This window comes from Diabrotica virgifera, chromosome 6 (genome assembly GCF_917563875.1).
Source record: "Diabrotica virgifera virgifera chromosome 6, PGI_DIABVI_V3a".
Lineage (NCBI taxonomy): Eukaryota > Metazoa > Arthropoda > Insecta > Coleoptera > Chrysomelidae > Diabrotica > Diabrotica virgifera.
Window position 1 is genome coordinate 44,550,983 of NC_065448.1, and position 20,386 is coordinate 44,571,368.

The window sequence follows — 20,386 nt, forward strand, 5'->3', positions numbered from 1 at the left end:
TTGTCTTTTGTTAGCAGTTGCCGCTTGGGCATCCATGGCATTTCGTTCGTTGCAATTCGTGACTGCACGCCGGGGTTTGTCCTGGTTGGGTCAGAGAGAGCAGCATATGTGCCTCCTGATGAGAGACTAATAAGTTTCGAAACCGGTAGAGGTGCTTGCAGCACTCTCTGGTAGAACTAGAATATGATGCGGCTGTAGTTTCGTGTTGCAACGAAATTGAAAATGGTTATTCATTTTTGACTTGGTTTTCAGTTTTCATTTAAAAATTCTATTAAAAAATTACATTATATTAAAAATATTAAATTACTATTAAAAATTCGAAAAAAATTTCCGGATAAAAGTTACTTTTATTTTAAAATTTTTTATCAGGAACCCAAATCTACAATAAAAAATAAGGTTCCTCTTTAAGATTTCAAAGTTGCCCCAAGCCCTCAGGTGATGAAGGGTCGTGTTTGATGTCATTCGATAGATTTTTAGAAAAATATTGAACACGTGGTATCAGTTTTTCGATCCGATGTTAATTTCGCGACATATTTAACAGTCGCGCTTCTTTTGGCACACCCGGTATATTTAATCATTCTGTATAAAATCCAATAAAAATCTATTTGTGTGGAAAAATGTTTGCCATCGTGAATATTTACTTTGCAATTCACAAGACATTGTATAACAAACGAACGCAAACATTTGTTTTATTCTAATAAATCAACTTTAAATGGAAAAAAGCTTCGATCAATTTATTAAAAATAAAATAAATTACGCCGATTACCATGTTGACGTGGTAAAAAATTCGCAAAAATACGCAGTGTTAAATAAAAATATGTTTTTGTTTAAGTATGAAGACGAAACATTTAAACAAACTTTAACAAATACAGTATATCCTAAAAAAACTAATAAATAAAAATACATATTAAAATAAATAAAATTCCTAAAAATAATTTAGAAACAACGAACTGAAAGAAAAAAAAATAAAAAAATGATAAGAATTAAGGTAGCAATAAGGAAGTAAGAAATTTAATGTATATATAGTAAAGCAGCTTTTTTAATTTTAAAGAATTAACGTGTTCTTAGAATAGTATTTAACAAAATTTACTTCCATATTGCTAAACTCAAAAATTATGAAATAAATAAATTGATCACTCGCAACGTTCATATGGAACTAATCTTTTGATTAAAAAATTAAGTGAACAGGGTCCCAGACTTATCACTATCACCTTATTAATATTAAAGAATGATCAAACTAAACAGTCATATACACACTGTATGTAATAATAATGTAGTGCAACAATATTAAAAAAATTACACTTTTATAAAAAAGTACTTTTTCTATTCTCATACTATAATATATCAATTATGATGTCACTACCTGTATCATAATGAACTTCATTATGATACAGATTTTCATTAAGATACAGATTTTCATTAAGATACAGATTTTTAACCGATAGGGCTTTTCATTCACAGTAATTTGTTTCGAGCTTCTGTCATGTGTTACATAATATTAATATATCTATGTCATACGTTATTGGTATACAGGGTGATTGATTAGTAGGGTAAAGCTCAATAGCTCCGCTATAGTAATAGATAGCAATAAAAGTTAATAACAAAAATTTTAGCGACCTTTGAGCTTCACATTACAAAATTAGAATGTTACAGGGTGTTCGATAACACAGTGGCAGACCAAACTTATGTTTTTTTAAATGGAGCACCCTATATTTTATTTTAAATTCGAAATCCTGTTAACTTCTCGATCACAAAAATATAAAGGTTTGTTATGTTATACAGGGTATTTACAAAGTTATAACCAATTTTATATAAAAATCGTAACAAGTTCAACTCCCTGTATAAATAAAAATAAGCAAAACAACAATGGTTTATTAATGCCATATTTTTTGACGTATTGTCAAAATTTTCAAGAATGGTCGATATTGCTAATTTTCTTTATATCAAATACAGGGTGAGTCAAAACGCAAGTACATTATTTTCTCAGTAATTTTAAATGGAACACCCTGAATTTTATATCACTATTGAAAAGTACCATTACCGTACTTTAATTTTTAGATAACATTCCCTATGTCTAAATTTATTAGTTTTCGAGATATTTTCATTTTTCAATGGACCAGTAGCGTGGCCACCCAAATCACCAGAATTTAATAAACTGGACTGATTTTTTTGGGGTTACGTTAATAATGAAGTTTATAAAATACCTCCAACAACAAGGGATGAGATGAAAAATAGAATACAAAGTGTATTTCGATGTGTTAATTTACAAATACTCCGTAGAGTAAGTAGCTCATTCAATGATCGTTTTTAGGCGTACATAAATGTGTTAGGAGATAATTTTGAACACCTTATGTAATTAAATATTAAAAATATTTTATTAAAAGTAGCTTCTAATTTTTTCAAACATGTTTTTTTGCAAAATGTATTACTGATAAATTATGTTTCGTTCTTTATTTGTTACATTGTTACATTTACATACAAAAGTAGTGTTTAATTGTCTTCACAAAATATTGTATTTTGTGTTTGTGTGTTTTTTTGTAAAATTTATTACTAATTTTCTTTGTTTATTTGTTGCATTTACATAAAAAGACAGTTTTTAATTGTTTCAAAAATGTTGCATGTAGTGGTTGTGTTTTTGTTTGTAAAATGTATTACTAATAAATTATTTTTATTTCTTTTTTTGCTACAGTGTTACATTAATTACCGGATTGATAATCGGTAATCTTCAATTGTCAATTCAATCATGGCTTACTTAAAATTTAGATAAATTTAAACACCTAAAATAATTTGCTCTGAAAAATGAAAATATCTCGAAAACTAATAAATTTGGGCATAGGGAATGTTATATAAAAATTAAAGTACGTTAATGCTACTTTTCAATAATGATATAAAATACAGGGTGTTTCATTTAACATTACTGAGAAAATAATGTACTTGCGTTTTGACTCACCCTGTATTTAATATGTATAAAGAAAATTAGTAATATCAATAATTCTTAAAAATTTTGACAATAAATAAAAAAATATGGCATTAATAAACCATAGCTGTTGTGCTTATTTTTATTTATACAGGGAGTTGAACTTGTTACGATTTTCATACAAAATTGGTTATAACTTTGTAAATACCCTGTATAACATTACAAACCTTTATATTTTTGTGATGGAGAAGTTAACAGGATTTCGAATATAAAATAAAATATAGGGTGTTCCGTTTAAAAACACATAAGTTAGGTCTGCCACTGTGCTATCGAACACCCTGTAACATTCTAACTAATTTTGTAATGTGAAGCTCAAAGGTGGCTAAAATCTTTGTTATTAACTTTTATTGCTATCTATTACTATAGCGGAGCTATTGAGCTTTACCCTACTAATCAATCACCCTGTATACCAATGATACAAACCAAAGACGCATGTCGTAGATATATTAATATTATGTGACACATGACAGAAGCTCGAAACATATGACAATCGATGAAAAGCCCTATAGAATTGCGATATGGCATTCGCGATAAAGGTGGTACACGCGCAGTGACCAATGGCGAGTCAAATACATACGCTTTGACAGTTCTACATGTAAACAAACCGTCAAACTGACACACTAGAATTTATTTGTGTTACAAAATTAATAAATTTGAATATATTTTTTGTTGTGAATGATCATAGAAAAAATAGTGTATACAACTTGCATTTAATTATCATTATGAAGCTCGTACTCTATACGAAACTCGCCGCATACGGCTCGTTTCTTAACCCTCATACTTGCTTCATATTGACCATCATTAAATGCTCGTTGCATAATATACTATTATCTACTCTATCTCATATTATGTATAAGTTTTTAGTTTGTGAAAACTGTCATTATAGATAGCAGTACGTGAAGGGCTTAAAGTGTGCGTGAAGTAACAATGTATTTTAAATGGGATTTACTTTTTCGCACTGTTTTTTGGCACACTACCATATAATCAAATATCCTTAACTTAAGCGTTGTCATGGTGATGACATGTGAGCAATAAATTCAAAAGTTTTGACAGTTTTGTCGTTTGAAAGAAGTTTGAATTTTTAAATGTCAATGTTCTAAAAATTGTAGAAAAGAAATGAATTCCAGTGACGAAGAGTTGCAGTTTTTTTTATTTGTTTATCGTAGATAAAATATTGTATGAAACTGTGCGTGAAGTACTTTTTTCGCACTTACGCGATGTGTAGCACATTCGTTACGCTTACTTCACGAACTGTTTTATAAATAACTATTTTATAATACCACGGTTTTGATATATAGGAGCCAATATAAAATTATTAACCATATTGTTGTTTCAATCCCTATGTTATGAAAGTAACCATTTTGTAATCGATTTTAAACTCATAAATAAAAGAAAATGTTTAAAATTATAAAAAATTAATCAAACCTATTTCAAAAGAATAATTGTGATAATATACCTTAATATAGCTAATATTATATATTAACTTAATAAAATATGAATTTTTATTAAACTTATGTGCATAGAAATTGGCCCACTTAAAAATTTAGTCATTTTTGATGACTCGTATTTCCTAAACCTGTTGGCCGATTTAAGCGATTTCTGTAACATGTTATAGCCTGATTCTTTAACAATACCACTGTAATAATATTGTTGCTAAACAGGTAAATTTTCATTGTATACCGGGTGTACCAATCAAACTGTGTTTTTTAAGTTCGCATCACCCTGTGGAATATTCTAGCATTTATAAAATATTGAAATTAAAACCCAACTATAGCCTCAGGTTTTCTTAACATTCTCTTTTTTGATTCAGTGGTTTTTGTTGGATAATACAAAAGTAGGTACTTTAACAACTAGACATGTTCTTCATCAATACACGGTGTTTCTAAAAGAATGCAACAAATTTTAAGGGGTAATTCTGCATGAAAAAATAATTACAGTTGGCTTGATAGACGTTTGTCCGCAAATAATTCGTTTCCGAGATACGGGATGTTGAATTTTTCTTACAAACTGACGATTTATTTATTGCTTTAAAACCAGTTGAGATAGGTAAATGAAATTTGGTAGGTTTTAAGAGATAGTTATTGCGGATTTTTTGACATAAAATTAAGAATTTAATATTCACCATTGGCGCGCATACGGGTAATATGACCGATCATATGATCGGTCATATTACCCGTATGTACACCAATGGTGAATATTAAATTCTTAAATTTATTTCAAAAAATCCCCAATAACTATCTCTTAAAACCTACCAAATTTCATTTGAATATCTCAACTGGTTTTAAAGCAGTAAATAAATCGTCAGTTTGTAAGAAATAAATTGAACATCCCGTATCTCGGAAACGAAACATTTGCGGACATACGTTTATAAAGCCAACTGCCACTATTTTTTCATACAGAATTACCCCTTAAAATTTGTCGCATTTTTTTAGAAACACCGTGTATTGATGAAGAACATGTCTAGTTGTTAAAGTACCTAACTTTTGTATTATCCAACATAAACCACTGAATCAAAAAAGAGAATGTTAAGAAAACCTGAGGCTATAGTTGGGTTTTGATTTAAGTATTTTATAAATGCTAGAATATTCCACAGGGTGATGCGAACTTTGAGAAAAAAACACAGTTTGATTGGTACACCCGGTATGCAATGAAAATTTACATGTTTAGCAACAATATTATTACTGTGGTATTGCTAAAGAATCAGGCTATAACATGTTTAAAAAATCACTTACATCGGCCAACAGGTTTAGAAAATATGAGACATCAAAAATGACCAAATTTTTAAGTGGGCCGATTTCTATGCACGTAAGTTTATATTAACTCAACAAAATATAAAAATGCTAACTAAAATAAACTAAAAAAAATAAAACAAAAATAGGGAACACCCGAGTTTGAACCGGGACCTCTCGATCTGCAGTCAAATGCTCTACCACTGGGCTATATTCGCTATGTTTTTACTGGATTACAGTAAAACCTCGATATAACGGACTAATTGGGGGGACGGGGTGTCCGTTAAAGCCGACAGTCCGTTATATAAAAATAGGTTTAAAATAAATAAAAAAACTTCTTTTTTGAAAATATGTATATACTGTATTTAAATAAAAATAGAAAACACAAACAAAATTCTATTTAATTATCTTCAGAAATTCGTCGTGAAGTGACGTTGTTTGATATCTACACGCTTGCTTTCGGTAATCCTGCTTTGAAAAAGGAATCAAGTTTTATTTGCACTTTTGAAGTTTGCTATTTTTTGATAATCAACTCTCTACAATTACGAAATTGCGTATAATACAGTTGAACTTCGTTGTCTGAATAATCAATAAATGTTATTAGATCGTTAAGATGCGATCTTACCTCTGAGAACTTCATTTTTTGCAGTATTGTTTTGCCTTGTTTGAATCTTCACTTCCATCCTCATGTTTGAGGTTCATAACTTCATCTGCTATTTCACTTTCAGTGGTGATATTATACCCAGGGACACCTTCATCTAGTTCTAGCCATTGTAAAATAAAACATCTCAGCTACCTACTTCTTCTCCGGCATTACCAGATATGTATTGTCTTACAGAAATCAGGAATTTCCAACCCTTTTAATTTTATGTCTGCATCTTGGCCAACAGACAATTTTTTTTACTAGGTATTCGTTTGGTTTCCAAAATTATTCCCTGATCCATGGGTTGAATATGCGATGTAGTATTTTTGGCAAAAACATACTTTCTAGGTAGGTGTAGCATTTGGGGTCCACGGGGAACCCGTTGGTATTCAATGTATCTTGGTATATGACAGGTTAAGCATGTATCATATCAACAGGACGTTTTTAATTTTTTTATATTTGACCGGATTTTTCGTCCGTTATATCGGAAGTCCGTTATATACAGGTCCGTTATATCGAGGTTTTACTGTACAAGATTTCCCGGACATAGTGACAAAGACCAAGTCCATATAAAAACGTTTTAAAATAATAAATCGTATTGTCACAAGAAAATAGATTTTAAAGAATTTGTAACTGTTACACTTAATTTTTATACCAAAATTAGAGTTCCATAACAAAGTTGATTAAACCAGACATGCTTTCACACTTTAAGCCTATCGCTTATAAGGCACAAACGTATTTGTACCTACTTCAGTTATTTCAAACACCCATTTGCATAGTTAAATGAATTGGTTAATTCAGGAATTCAAAATGAATATTATTTAAAAATTGTTTAAGAAGTAAAAATCAATTCAACGTTATACAGTACGTAAATCGTTCAGCTGGACATAGGGAATATACACTGAGATAGTTGTGGCAACTGCGCTAACCTGTGTTAGTTGAAGCTTCTGTTCGAGTAGTTTTTGGTGCCATAGAGCTGTTAGAACGAATAGAATGAGTGAGTTTGGAAACAAGGCTGCGATTTTACTTTAATTTTTAAAATATGTTTTATTTAAAAACTAATTTCAAAATTAAACAGACAGTTTTTCCATTCCCTTATGCAAAAATATTTAGCTACTACATTGTCATGTTTTGACGTTTATTTGTGTCAGCCGAAATAAATTGTCAATTTTAAGGTTAATGGCCCCTAATGCTAACAACCATATTGTCAACGAGATAGCGCAGTTGCCACAATTATGTCAATGTATATTCCCATGTCCAGCTGAACGATTTACGTACACTGTAGCTATAACTATATAAAATAAAATTTATAATTTGCTGTAATAGCCCTATTAACAAAAACAAAATTTTGCCAAAATCTCAAAAAAAAAAACAAAGGAAGCAAGAAAATTTGTGAATAGGTAGTGGAAATGTATATTATTATATTTTGCAAAAAGGGTTGATTCTTTATTAAATTGGTTGTATGTGTTTCTAAAAATAATATATTTTTTAAATAATCATCAATGATTTACCTTAAAAATTAGTCTAAACATTTTTTTTATATCAAAATGTGAGGTATACTACTGTAAGTAATATTATAAACTTTTTCTTCTATGTATAATAATAATACACACTTCCCAGTATCTATTCCTAATTTCTATTGCTCCTTAATTTTTTTGATTGAGGTAGTCAGATTGAGTACAGTCAGATTGTTCTTTAATCAGACATCAAGATATTTCAACAATAAGATTTTGCAAATTGATCAATATCTTTAATAACCATTTATGGATTTGTATGGTAGTATTTCACTCTAATCGAAACAACTATACTTTATATTAGCTATTATTTTTAATGATAATAAATCAATATTTTAATTAAAAATACTTAATATTTGACGTGCCAATTTCCATCTCGACTTTTTTCTTAAATGCCTTTTGACTCAGGTGGAGATTGAAACGACAAAAAACGTTTTTTAATAAAACAGACGTTCTAATTTATTCCCATTAAATGTGACAGCTAATATAAAATTGTAGCAAAATATACTTTATTTAAAAACTAAGAAGAGTAAATTAAAAAGCTTTAATGCCGGACAGGGTACTGAAAGAAGAAGAAGATTCTACTATTGACAAAGTGCACAAGATCGCTGACATACTAGAACTGGCACTAGAAGAAAAAACGGTCTTCCTGGATGTCGGACGAGCTTTTGACAAGTTATGACATTAAAGATTAATAAATAAACTATGCCATTAGCCTCCAGAACCCTACTCTTAACTCCTAGGATCATGTATACCACACATATGCTTCAGAATAAAGCAAGAGGAAGACATATTTGAGACATATTAGAGCTGGTTCCCCTCAAGGAATTGATTTTGGAACAGTTCTGTACAATTTTATACATCAAATACATCCCTGAACTAAATCAAGATAGCATTTCTACATTCGCTCATGATATGGCAATTATCTCAGTTCGAAATAATCGATCATGAAGAAGCAGTACATAATCTGAAGAACTCCTTAGATGAGATCAACAATTTGGACTAAAGCATGGAAGTCAAATCGATTCATATTGATTTCATTAATAAAAGGAAAAATACATTCCAGTTTTACAATAATAGTCCAGAGAAATAAGATTTTTCTCGTGACACATCCCCCTCCAGGCCGAAACCAAATTTTTTGAGTAGTATGGACAACTATATTAAGAGCACACAGTAGCGATCAACAGGTAGCAACAAACGCGGTCCAAGATTGCGAAAATTCTGCGAACTTTCAAAAGTGAGGCAACAGTGCGTCGGTAATTCGACACTGACAGTGACGTTTACACTATCAAAAACAATAATTTTTATACACATAGGCGCGAAATGTTGCCAAGTCAGTGACGTTCGATTCCTTGTTATAAGAAAATCGATTTTTAGTAGTTCCAATCTGACACAAAATCTAGGCACGGGATAAAAAAGTTTACAGTAAAACCTGCCATATCCGGATCAATGTGGCGAAAGACCGATCCGGATATGAAAAAATCCGGGTATCAAGACCACTACTTCTTTTATAGTCTCTGAAATGTTTTCTCCTTTATACATTCCAGTAATCAACGCCGTCAATAACTTTCGTCGATAAACATGTTTTATAGATTCTATAATAAATTATTTCGCCATCTTTTAGTTCTTCTTTTAGTGCGTTGTCCAACAGCAGAACTGCCTTTCTTGGTAGATTTCGGTAGATCCGGACGGCACAGAACCGTCCGGATATGGGGAGGTCCGGATATGGCAGGTTGTACTGTATTTGAAAAAAGTGTATTTTTTTGTCTTTCTTAATGGCGGTACAGGCTCCTTTTTTCAATATTGTATTTAGTTATAGAGTAATTTCCACATACTAACATATTTCTGAAATTGGGCTCTGTACCGCCATTCTTTATTATATTACGAATATGTGTGCCAAATATCTCGACAAAATATTCAAAATTAGAGCCGCAATCTTGGAACGCGTTTGTTGCTACCTGTTGATCGCTACTGTTTGCTCTTAATAATCTATATGTTTCCTGCAGCCGATTTTGATGATATACATAGTTATAAACAAATGAAGATCAAAAAACGGTAAATTTTCGCTTTTTTCGTCTATTACTAAAAAGTGAAGAATTCTAAATAAATTTGAGAATAATAAACTCATAAATCATATAAAAAAAAGAATGTGTGTGTACTTTGTACACACGTAAGAAGTTATACTTCTACTACATATTATGTGATTTTTAAGACAATACCAAAAATGTAAAAAAATAAAAGAATAAAACGCACACAAACACACTGAAAAATGCCACAAAGAAAAAATGATTCCTGAACGATAATAATTGTTGGCAAAAATTTTAAATACGCATTTTCTGAAAAAAAAAAATATATAACAAATATACTTACAATCATAAAATGCATAAAAAATAAAAAAATAAAAACTTGCATCGGGAATCGAACCCGTGAATTTCGTGGCGCTTTGATTCGTAATCGAAGCCTAGACTCACTCGTCCAATTCCACATTATTTGTCATGTGGAAAAATAGGGTAACTGAACGTTTTACTATTTGACAGTTGTTTTGAATATAATTAAATTATGTAGTTTAAATTTTGTGGAAGAAAATATAAAAATAAAACAAAACAGTAAGAAAACAATACATTAGATGAAGATTGGTAGAACTTTTGTTGGTAATCAAATTAAGTATGTAAATCAAAGCATTACATACCTACCAGATAAACAAATCTACGCCAAAAAATCATAATTTAAAATTAAAAATCGGACCTAATTTGGGATTTCTCTCTAAAATCCCCATTCTTGAGAAAATAAATGTACAGTAGAGCGTCGATTATCCGAACGTGGATCAACCGAACGACCGCTTATTCGAACTATCGACTCCCGCGTCCCGCACTCGAATACCGAGCAAGCGTTAGTAATTGACGCTTAAAATATCTTTAATTTTCTTCAATATTGTATCCAAAAATAATTGTGTTGTTGCAAAGACTGCACTTTTTTGTTTAGTTGCTAGTTGTCATTATCAAGATATAAATAAATATGTAGGTATATAAATATGGCTTTTATTCGCTTGTGGATAAATATGTATGACTATAAATATGTATCAATATATTGTAGTTCAATTATCCGAACAAATCGGTTTTCCGAACACCTATGTCCCCCAATTAGTTCGGATAATCGACCCTCTACTGTATGTCAACCTAATCCAAATGTATAATTACAATGTGATTATAATAAAAACTACTTACCAAATTAGCATGAGTTTTCCTTGTCCAAAAGTCCAAAAATATAGGTATATGAAAACTATTCAAAAAGGCAGTATAACTATTAATTAACTTTTGTTTGTTGTTTCTTTTCACAAAAATTTTAAAACGCAACAACCATAAATAATCTAACTACAGCTGTGCGACAGCCGCCATATTGAATAATTTTTGACATGTCATTTGAACATCCAATCAGAACAAAGTTATAATGCGCATGCGCCGGGATCATAGGTTTTAACATATAAAAATTCACCCTCATATCGCCGGTAAAGAAGTATAACTTCAAAAACTTCAATATAGCGTTCGCTGAATATGTCTATCCTTATTTGTTGCTTAGACAATTGCAAAATAGGTCATAAATTAAGTTAGAACCTTCTTATTACACGGAATGCTGAGACTTCTTGTGCTTAAATTATATTTTAAAACAATTGGTCAAATAGTTTAAAAGTTATTTAATTTGTTTATCCCAAATTATTTTTTTTTGCAACACTATAAGTCAGAAAATTATGAGGTTACAGTAATACTTCGGACAGTTTATGAAAGAACATTCATACTATTAACTTAATAAAAAAAATGACAAAAGTAATTTTAAACAGTGTAAAATTATTTTGCAAAAACATGTCGATTTTTTGCTTACTTATAAACAAATTAGAATAACTTCTTAACCGTTACCCGTAGAAAAAGTATTTTTTCATATTTAGAAAGAGTGCATTTTTATACACATTTAGAAAGAAAAACAATTGTCCTAGGACAATTAGGGACGAAGTTAGCCCCCCCCCCGTTTTTTTAATTCACATGTTCTTACAAAATAATTTTGCAATATTTAGAATTATTTTTTGTCATTTTTTTTTAATTTGAAAAAATAGTGTAAATCTTCTTCTCTCATAAACTATCCAAAGTATTACTGTAACTTCATCATTTTCTGACAGTGCTTCTGATAGTGTTGCAAAAAAATTTATTTGGGATAAACAAATTAAATAACTTTTAAACTATTTGACCAATTGCTTTGAAATGATAGGGTATGATTTAAGCACCAGAAGTCTTAGCATTCTGTGTAATAAGATGGTTCTAAGTTAATTTTTACATAAGTTATGAATATTTATAAAAACTCAAAATTTATGATTTATTTTGCAATTTTCTAAGCAAACAATAAGAATAGACATATTCAGCGAACGCTATAAGTTTTTTATACGATTTATAAGTTTCTTACTCTCAAATTTGTTTAAAATGCTTAACTTTTTGGTAATAGACGAAAAAAACGAAAATTTATCGTTTTTTTGTATTCATTTGTTTATAACTATGTATATCATCAAAATCGGCTGCAGGAAACATATGTTATTATTATAGATGTCCATACTACTCAAAAAATTTGGTTTCGGTCTGGAGGGGGTTGTGTCACCAACAGGATATTTTTTTCCTTATTTCTCTGAACTATAAAGTCCACGTTCCACATGACAATACTGCAAAATAACTGGGCATAACTCTTGATGCAAGACTCAGGTGGAGAGCACATGTTAATAAGAAAAGATAAGATCTTGGAATCGGATATAAAAAATGTATTGGTTGCTTGGACGTGACTGCAAATTATTCACTCTTTGGATTTATGGAATACAACTAATGAGTTGGACCAGCGAAAGTAGCATGTAAGTAATCCAATGTTTCCAAAACAGGGTACTAAGGAATATCATTAATGTTCCTTCGTACATGTGTATATTTAGAGAAATGGTTCAAATTTTTTACATTCTATATCTACTTACATCAAAATAATAAATTGTGGTATATTAAAAGAAACCTTAAATTAACAGTTCATTAACAATTTTTAAATAATATTACAAGACATATTATATGTGGATGAAGAAGGACCCTTGCACGAATATAGAAAAAATTGAATTTATATAACGCACGCCTTAAAATATGTTATGTATATAGATTTATAAATTTGAAATATTCTAAAATTAAAAAAATACTAAAAGTAAAAACATTTTTTTGGCAAAGTTAATACGTAAATAATGGAATTCGACGATTAGTCAAAATCTTTTATGAGCGAATTCGAAGATGATATTCCCACATATCATGAAATAGTGATTGGCAGTGGAACTCTTTAAATACAGATAAATTATTTGCATTGTAGAAAAACGGATATTTCTAAATTAATACAAAAACAAATCTGCTTCAAACAAGTATAAGGTTAGTACAGTTTATTCCATGAATATAAGAATGTTTTTAAGAAGTACGAAAGTAAATTGCTCTAACAATTATTCCAATAAAACGGGTCTACTGTCAGTTTGACATAATTTAGTACTGATTCTAATTTCAAAGAGTTTGTGTATTGAAATCAAAAATTAAGGATTCAAAAATTAAGAATTGTTTTGTTTTTTAATATTCTAGTAAATAAATTTACAAAATTATTTCATTTCAACCGTATTTTAAAAATTGGGAGAATTTGCTATTGTGCAATTCAGCACATTGGACCATTTAAATCGATACTTTCATACCGAATTCAAAATAATCGTATATTCATGGAATATACTACTGTATTTTTAATATTAAAATTCATATCAATTAATTGTACTTTCATATTCATCAATAGGTTAAATTGCTAGGTTGTAATTTGTTTTTGTATTAAAAACATTTCAAATATTTAAAAAATTGCAATGCAAAACTACCGAACTATGTCGAGACCTAGTCTCACCAAGTGAGTTAAGCGAAATGATTGATTTACGATTATATTCGCATGTATAACTTTGAGGCTTGCAAAATACTAATCGGTAATGTTTGACTAACTCCTATTTTAAATTCCACAAACCAGCAAATAAATAAACAGTTAACGCGGACACTACAGTTAACGGAATTTAGTAAAAAATATATACCGGGTGGTGAATCGTAAAGCGGGCCATAGGAAACTCAATGTAAAATTCTAAACTGTTGAATTCCTGCTTCCCTAATCAGTTTACATCAAAAGTCATGAGATAATATTTGTAGAGGATTGAAATCTGTATTAAAATCAAAAGTTAAAATTGTTCTACGATTTAAACGCATTCCAAAATTTTGAAAAATATACATTTGTCACGGTAGGTATGTGTGTAAAAGTTAGGCCACACGTTACTATTTAACTGACAGTGCTCACACCATTGACTGGATAAAAAATCTTTATTATTAATACTTCCTCCGCAGCTGAGGGTATCTTATCAACTGTATTGTTTTTAAACAATAAATGATAAAATAAAAATATTGACAGTTCAAAAATGTGAACATAATAACTTTATTTTGACACATTATTGCACTGTGTGTGGCCTGATTTTGGGCTGAAAAATGTATTACATTTTTACAAAATTTCGGAATATGTTTAATTCGTAGAACAATTTTAACAGTGGTTTTCAATACAGATTTCAATCCTCTACAAATAGTTTCTAATATCTTTTGGTGTAAAATAATTAGGGAAGCAGGAATTCAACAGTTTAGAATTTTACATTGAGTTTGCTATGGCCCGTTTTCCAATTCACCACCCGGTATAGTATTTGTATGTGACAAGCATTCAACCATTCTGTTAGTTGTTATATAAAAAATAAAAAGTATTTTCATACAAATATGTCATAATTAACAAACAAAACGTGGCGAAATATCTAAAATATGAGCTGTAACTACAGTTTCAAATGATAAAATCAATGAACAATGTTGAGCATATTGGCAGGCCTGTCTTAAGAGTATCCGACTTTCATTCATATCCATGGGAAGTATGGAAGTATGGTGTTGAAGCGAGAACTAGCCTTCTTTACAGGCCACACTTTCACCCCTTCCCCGGTTTTTCGATCAAACATTACCCCACTCCTACTCATTCGCTTCTACTTAGCTCAACTCTCCACTCCCACTTAAACCAACCAGCCTATATCCTGTAGGCAATTTCTGAATCTAGTATATCATATTCTGTTATGTAGTAGGTAAGGTACTTAAATGATTCTACTCATCAGTCTTTCCCCAAGGGAACATCCATAAACTAAGTCGTAAAAATTTTGGACTTTTCCTCCCCCCTTCTGTCGTAAAGCGTCGTTTACAGTTGACCCCCCTCATACCTACGTCTTAATTGCAACTCATAACCCCCCTTTTTAGTGATTTTTTTTTAAATTCCATGTTATTTCTGGATTTTTTAAAGTTAGCTGTCAAAGTTTATTTACGAATGTATCCAAATCAGTATTACTATGTAGCTCATTAATATCCGCGTCCTTTTTTCTTTCAATCCACTGTACAACTAATTAGCTTTATTGGGACAAAAGACAATACTTTTATCGGAGTTAATATGTTTTTTTAACTGCATCATATAAATCTTGATACTTATTTTGTTTTTATTTCAATACCATTTCTTTTATTAAGTATAAATACAATGTACTAACTAAATAAAATAGAATATTTTATTTCTATTCATTCTTGTAGAATAATTGTTTTACACAGAGTATTCAGTAAATAAATGAACAGTTTAATATTTATTGCTTCCAGACGTTGTTCTGTATAGAAGCGTTTGTTTAAATACATAGAACAATGTTTTATTGTTTGTTATTCTGTACAAAACTGCTAGCAATATTATTAAGGCTGTGAGTGATAAAAACGAAATGAAAAGTATGCGATAAAAGTAATATACCTACTAATTCTTTTTAATCCTACAATAGGGTATATTTTTTATATTCGTGAACATCAAACGACGTCGGATGTGCACTCATGGCCCCCTCCCCCGTGTCGTATACCGTCGAAATAAGCAATGTCCCCCTTTTCAACGACGTAGTTTATGGATGTTCCCCAAGCAGTTCGATGTCCATAACCATTTCTGTTCCTCTCAGCTACATACACTGCTTTTTTCGAGTTAAGTCTTTCCTGTTTAATAACCCTTCTCTTGTTAGTATTCCAATGGACCATGATAGTCGTGACGTCAAAACGTCAAAAAAAGTTTTCCAAACACGTTATGTCTAGGTACACGCTAAAATATACGCAAATAAACAAGTTAAACTTCATCAAGCTAGTGACTATTTAGCGTGGGCAGTGACTGTATATTTTGATACACGCTATTTTGATATGTTTAGTGTTTGTTTGATAGAAAAATATTTGTTATGACGTTTAATTCTACCTAACTTTTTTATTTGCGTACACGTTAGCGTATACATACCTAGACACAACGTGTTTGGAAAAAATTTGACGTTTTGACGTCACACTATCACGGTCCATTATACTTAATAAAAAGCCAAACTTAAAACACTTAGGGTCGATTTCTCATACCTGCGGTAATCTATGGTTCAGTTGAAACAGGTTCACCGGTGATCTCCGGTTTTGTTTGGAATGCATTTCTCATTGCACGTTCATGTCAGCGCTCGTTCTACAGCTTTCGAGAAATGCCAATAGATGGCAAAAGGTAAAAAACTGTCGCCATTTTGAACTACCTTTTTTATGCTGTTTTTGAATAAAGTTAAATTTAAGTATTTATAGTCAAATAGTAATTTTAATAATTATAAATAAATATTATAAAAACAAAAATAATGTTATCGTTTATCGTTAGGCTTAATATAATAAAATAGGATATATTTATATTATGACAGCGTTTCGTGTTAATAAAACGCATTCGTAGTCCATGAAATCATCTGAACTGAGTTCTGAAATCTTTGAACGGCCGAATTCCACCGTTCAAGCATCGTTCAAGTTTAAACTGCCATCGGTTGAACGTGCGAATTGAGAAAGACGATTTTGACTTTAAACTGACGTTTACTAGAAGTTCAGATTAAACTGGAGTTGAACTCGATATGAGAAATTGGCCCTTAAGAAACGAAGTAAATCACTCCCAAAAATTTACTATTACTAAGTACCTGCTGCATGTAACGATGAGTGCGTTCAGACGACCTCAGTGACTGACATTAAGCACAAAGCGGCTCAGATCAGTAGAGAAAAACACAACATATATTTGTGTCAACATTTTATTTCTAGTTTGACGTTTCGACGAATCTAACCTCAATATTTACATAAATACTTTTATCAACCGCTGAGTTTCAGCACTGACATCCAGCGGAAAAAACATGCTTAGTAAATCTCCCAGTGGCTTGTTATTGAGGTGTCTGAATTCTACGGCTTACTCAGCTGTCCAGCCACTAAGGAGGTCTGAACGTACCCAGTGATGGAGAAATAATCACATATTAATTTGTAATGTATATCATCTGCAATATATAGCATGTCAATGCGAACTACGTGATTTTTATCCGTTGCTTAAAGTAGACTGCAACAAGGAATTAAATTCTAGCAATATCACGTAGGTGCTTTGAAAATAGCACAAAAATGCTGTTATTATTCAAACATTACCATGTTTACCTTGAGTTAAATTTTATGAAAATTACAAAAACACATATGTATTTCAGATTTTAGTTTTAAAATATTTTTTTATCTTGATTTTCTCTGGTTTTTTGCTTAGCTTTGCGTCTTATTTGACCATCCCTCATTAGCCTAATGCGCAATCATTAGTTATGAATTTGCTTTGATCTTCAGCAAGAATGAAAGATATATCAAGCTGCCCATTGAAAGATACACAAAATGATGTGTTGATAGTTGTCTAATACCATTTTAAATCGTCTTTTTAGATATTTCTTAAGCTTTTAATCGCGTTAATTCTTTAAGTATATAAGGCAAAGATGATAATCTTTATAATATAAAGACATATTATGTTTGTTACTCTTCTATTGCATTGAAAGGAACATACGAAAACTAATCAAAAACCCATTATTCACAAATCAAACATTGTTTCTTTGCATTTTTTAAATGATTGTAAACAATGTTAGCTTAGTTAGTTGACAAAATGACAAATTTGGACAGTAGTAATTTCACTTGCATTATGGTTTCTATTGCTTGGTTGTACCAACAAAGCTTAAGCTCCAGCTTAGCTAAGCTCAGCTTATAGATCCATAATTTTCGATTTTTATCTAAGCAAAAGCACCGAGACGAAGTTTACGATGCAGTCCACGTGGCAATCCATTGTGTCAAGCTGAAAATTGATCTAAGACTCAATGGTGGAACGCGTATGTTTAGTAAGCTGAGCTTAAGGCACGTCTTAAGCTTAAGATATGTTGGTGCAACCAGGCATTGCTATTCGTCACAGGTTGAGAATAGGTTCGCAGTGATAATGCAGTTAACACAAAATTTATTTGTATCTAAAGAGACACTGCCAGTTGTGACCTCTGACCTGGTGTTAAAATAATATAAAGCATACCAAAAAATCATGCCGGGCTGGTGCGTGTCGCCCAACGGGAGTCGACCAGCACTGGGCCATTGGCCAACAATCATAGTTGGTCCAGTAATTTTGAGACCATCTCACGACGACACTAGAGACAGATCAAGTAGGGGAAGGCCAGCCAGTGCGCATCAGGCTTGGCGGAGCGCAGCCCGAATACAATAACAGGCCCCGGTTGATGGCCATTACACAGAGGGCCACAGTGACATCGAATATGGCCACGTTAGTGCGTTGGCCATTCAACGAAGGATGTCCAAAAGTGAGAGGCACAGCCACAATGACAAAACTATCTTTTCTGTCTGTCATTAACTCGCTAGTGCCTCTGGAAAAGAGAGTAGTGACAATTTTACTTTTTTGTTCAGCAAACGTATTATTTTTACAACACTCGACAATATTACCATGCTAAAACAAAAAGCCAGATCTACGTTTTAATAATTATACATAAATGACAGTCAAAAAGATAGTAAAGATCTTCAAAAAATAAATATGACCATTTGTTGTAACATGGCAAAACAGGCTAATAATAGAAAGCTAATATGAACTGCTTCTAAAATTTGAAAATAAAAATGTATAACGAAATATTTAATCAAACAAAACAATAACTATTAGCCTGCTACTGAATTCAAAATATTTGAACACATATTTTTCAATGTTAATATTTTAAGACTTACCTAGACCTCTAGCAGCTACATCAGTGGCTACTAAAATTGGAGCCTTTCCTGTTCTAAAATCTAAAAATAAAAAAAAGTTTGGTATTACTAAAAATACATTAGAATTTATTTAATCAATATACAAAATAGGTTTATTTTTGACAAGTCAAAGAAATAAATAGTGAAAATTATTGCATATGAAATTAAATGTTAGAACACACATTAAAATATTGAATGATTTGAACAATTTGACAAACTTGAAAAAGACTGTATGACTTGTACTTATGTACCGGGTGTCCCAATAAGAATGGCCCTCGGCCATATCGGATGGCAACATGGCGGAGATCGAGGAAGTTAAGAAAGAATTGAACAAATTGAATAAAAGTGATCTAATAAGGATCATAATTGAAAAGAAAGTGCCTTTGGACATAAAATCAAGTGATAAAGTGGTTAAGTATGTGGAAAGTGATGAAAATACCAAGTTTCCTTATGTAACTACTGAAATATCTGATAACAGTTCAACTGACCACGCCCATGCGGTAAGTCACTTAACATTAAAATATGACCTCAAAGTCGCAAACATCCAACTTGAAGCTTCAACACGTATTATCAAAGAACTTGAACGAACGATTAGTAATCAAGATTATATTATAAATTTGCTACAAAACCCAGCAAATTTGCAGGTTAACCATGTGCCAAATACAAACAAACAAAGCGGTGTTGCCGGTCATCCTCCAAATTCCGTCGCTAAAGCTGAAGGAAAGAAAACCAAGGGCATACACGAGGCACGTGAGAATATAACAATTACAAACCAGCAATTCTCAAGCGCCCTAACGCAGGCTCAACAAAGTTTGAAAATGAATGATATCCACAGTCTTGGCCAAAACCAAAACAAAACTCGGTCCGATTCAAAAGTTGTGGGAAATAACAGCGAGAGTGAGGAGCTTGCAACAAAAGACAAGGTGTGGATTTATGCAGCAAAGTATAAACAATCTTATAGTACACAAAAATTGGAAACATACCTACAAACAAAGTTTCCCGGGCATGAGTTCTCGTGCACTTTATACGAGAATAAGGTAAATGGATCCAATTCTTTCAGGATTACGGCAGATGCAGAATTGAAGGATATTCTTTTTCAACCACAGACATGGCCAAAGGGAATAGAGGTCAGTGAATATTTTTTTCGCAGAAAATATTCCGTCAATAAACCTCCTAACCAAGGTAGATACTTTAACAGGAAAAGACAACAGTGAAAGTGTTATTTTAAAAAACTCTGTACCATTTTATAATAAACAAAATTCGTTAGCAAACTCTGACCAAGTTAGTCTAGTTAGTATTTTTCATGTAAACACCCAAAGTTTAATAAACAAAATAGATCAGCT

At 31.2% G+C, this 20,386-nt stretch overlaps 1 protein-coding gene across 1 annotated transcript in view; it reads right to left on the reverse strand.

Moving 5' to 3' along the window:
- The window catches only part of LOC126885946 (uncharacterized), a 71,514-nt gene that overhangs the window by 25,005 nt on the left and 26,123 nt on the right, over positions 1–20,386 (reverse strand). The window contains exon 5 of the mRNA XM_050652769.1: positions 19,026–19,085. Coding sequence (XP_050508726.1) covers positions 19,026–19,085 — 60 coding nt within the window. The remainder of the gene's footprint in view (positions 1–19,025; positions 19,086–20,386) is intronic.